This window comes from Camellia sinensis, chromosome 14 (genome assembly GCF_055761805.1).
Source record: "Camellia sinensis isolate YWXY chromosome 14, ASM5576180v1, whole genome shotgun sequence".
In the NCBI taxonomy this organism is placed as follows: Eukaryota; Viridiplantae; Streptophyta; class Magnoliopsida; order Ericales; family Theaceae; genus Camellia; species Camellia sinensis.
The window spans coordinates 70741887-70744771 of record NC_138974.1 but is presented as its reverse complement, the minus strand read 5'-3'; the positions used below and the strand labels follow the sequence as shown (position 1 = coordinate 70744771).

The 2885-nt window shown below is 38.3% G+C and overlaps 1 protein-coding gene across 1 annotated transcript; it reads right to left on the bottom strand.

Annotated features, from left to right (window-relative positions):
* Positions 1-620: 620 nt before the first annotated feature.
* Positions 621-2150, bottom strand: LOC114296680 (transcription factor MYB48). Its single transcript, XM_028241005.2, has 3 exons — positions 1886-2150; positions 1687-1816; positions 621-1504 (listed from the first exon to the last, which is right to left on the bottom strand). The coding sequence occupies exons 1-3, from the start codon at positions 1938-1940 to the stop codon at positions 877-879; spliced, it is 813 nt and encodes a 270-aa protein (XP_028096806.1). The 5' UTR covers positions 1941-2150; the 3' UTR covers positions 621-876.
* Positions 2151-2885: the final 735 nt, after the last annotated feature.

Genomic DNA, 2885 nt, shown 5'->3' with positions numbered 1-2885 from the left:
TTATGATTGGTGGAACGATAATATCACTTAGTATCCTATTAGTATACAAAAAAATTTTGCGAAGACATATGGTTCAAGTAATGGCTCAAGTCCATCTTTAAGGAGGAATTTTGCAATTGGTTACACCCTCCTACCCTTTTTATTGAGAAAGAATAAAAAAAAAATGTGGACACCCATGTATTCCCTCTCTTAAAATTTTAAGATTACCATGTCCACAATTAAATGAATAATGTTAACTAATCAAAAGTTTACCATATAACTTATTATACATTAATACAACAGGAATGAGGTTCTGATTCATTATTTATGTCCATAGTTGACCAATATTAGCATTAGGCTGTTGGTCACCCAAAATATATACATATATTAATTAGGCCAGGTTTTTTGTTTAATTATTTGTAATCTCGAATATGAAATTGTTTAATTAGCTAGCTATTTCAGTGGAATTATTCCTTTACTATCCTAAACCTCCATTAGAGGCACAAAAGCTCTGTATGCTCAGTATTTTTATCATCCTTAATCTCTGTGTATCCGTTTTATCAGCAAATTTGATGAAATAAGAGTTCTTGGGCACAACCTTTTATCTCTGTTTGGTTTGTATGCATAAAGAGAGATACAAATTTCATAGAACACAATCTTCATCTAACTATTGGAACACAGACTTGTATAGTACACATTACATGGATTATATAGCATACAAACACGGACACAGACAGAGACACAGACACTGACTATAATTATATATGCACAAGGTCGATTTGCAAGCAAAACTGAACACTGCAAATTCAAACCCCATGCTATACAAGTTAGAGTTGCTTCCTTATCCATACTACCTATATTACACCTATGAACAAATTTGAATAAATGAGAATATGATTAGCCGGTTAGATCTGAGCTCGCTTGCTCATAACATCCAAAAATTTGATCGCTTATAGCGGGGAACAACTTACTCTCCTCTTCCTCCATCATCCATGCCAAGTCAGGAGCGTAGTTCCAGACTGGAGAAGTCATTGTTTGGCCGAAGAAATTGCAACCCTCTTCGCCATAGCCATCATGATATGATTTTATTGTTTCATTTTCAGACATAGCGATATCTTTCCATATGTCATCCATGGAGTACTCTTCCTGATCCTTCTTTCCCTTTGGAACCGACATCTCAAGGCCGCCAGTATCAAAAAAGCTTATTTCCTTGGTTTCTGCGACAGTCACCATGGAATCCATTGGAGGATTGTTTGACAACGAAGCAGAAGAACTTTTAGAAGTTGATATTGAAGATGGAGCAAACACCACACCACCGGTGTCATAAAAGCTTCGTTCCTTGGTCTCAACCACCGGCGTAGAGTCCACAGGAGCATTGCTTGACGCTGAAGAACAGTTGGAAACAGAGGATATTGGAGACGTGGCTCGTTTCCTCTCTTGCGCTTTCTTCCTCATGTGAGTCCTCCAGTAGTTCTTGATCTCGTTGTCAGTTCGCCCAGGTAACTTGCGGGCAATCCTTGACCATCTGCATGCAATTATAATATTAATCATAGCAAAAGGCCTAATTTAGCAGAAGTCTCGTGTATTAGATCATCATTTTTTTAATAATTCTTATGTCTATGCATATAAACATAAAAAGGGGATATGCATGAATTGAACTGTAATCATAGTGACTTGTTTGTTATGCATATATAGAAATTTTCAAACCTATTTCCCCATTTGTTGTGAAGTTCAAGCACAAGCCGCTCCTCGTGGGGGGTCATCTTACAGCGTTTGAGGCCAGGGTGGAGGTAATTAACCCAACGCAATCGACAACTCTTTCCTGTCCTTTTCAACCCTACAACATAATCATGTGGTTAAACATAGAGCTCCATGGAAAAACCATGACATGCCCAGATAAACGTACCGTATATTTGTCTCCCGCCACCTTCAAACCTGAAACTTTGGCTATGAAGTCCCATTTGCGATCGCCAAACAAATTCACATAGAAAACCAGCTGAACATCTTCATGTTCAGTCCATGGACCCTTCCTGATTTCCTCTTGCACCATTTTTTCTTTTTCTGTTTCTTTCTTTCCTTAGCGAAGTGACTCCACCGATTAGTTGTTGTTGTTGTATATGGAAACTTAGGGGGGTGCATAATAATTGGTATTTATACGAGTCATTTTGCATAGTAGTGAAACAATGTGATAATGTTTTGTATTATTTTGAAATGATGATTTTGAATCTGGGCCGTCCATCTGGCGCGCGCATACTCCCCTGTGATAGGTACCTTGTGGATCTGATGTAAGCCATTATCACTCTTATGAAATCTAGATAAGTTGATGTAACTTTCATGTATGTGTAATAGTAGTATAATAATTAAAATTTGCCAAAGTCTCCTGTTAAAAAGAGTTCTTGCGCTCCACCTCTCATTCTATTCTCTGTGTGTGCGCGCGCGCGCGCATTTGTTTTCTATGCACTCATAAAGTGAAGCACTTGGAAATTAAATTAAAGCAACAGCATAGAAAGACAACCTCTGACTACTAATAGCATGTCAAAGACTAATTTTGTTGGAAATGGTGGAAAAATTCTGGATAAAATCAGAATTTTTTCTCAAGTTTGGTCTATTTTTTAAGTGGGCCCCCTGCATCGATTTACATGGGTCAAAGTGGTAACGCGTTCTATGCCGCGTTGTGATTCACGTGGTATATTTGGTTGCTCAAAACCATTACCGAGTGAATGGGAAATTGAAGCCAAAGTGTGCTCCATGGAAATGGAGTTTTGGTGGAAATTCCTTAAGGTTGTAAATTGGCTTGTCCCACATTGATTTGGTGGGAAGTTTTGAAAGGGTTTATAAGGCTTGGGTTTGATACTTGGGGTGTGCCCCAAGGGGTACCCAAGTGTTTTAGAGGGAGAGGTTATGGG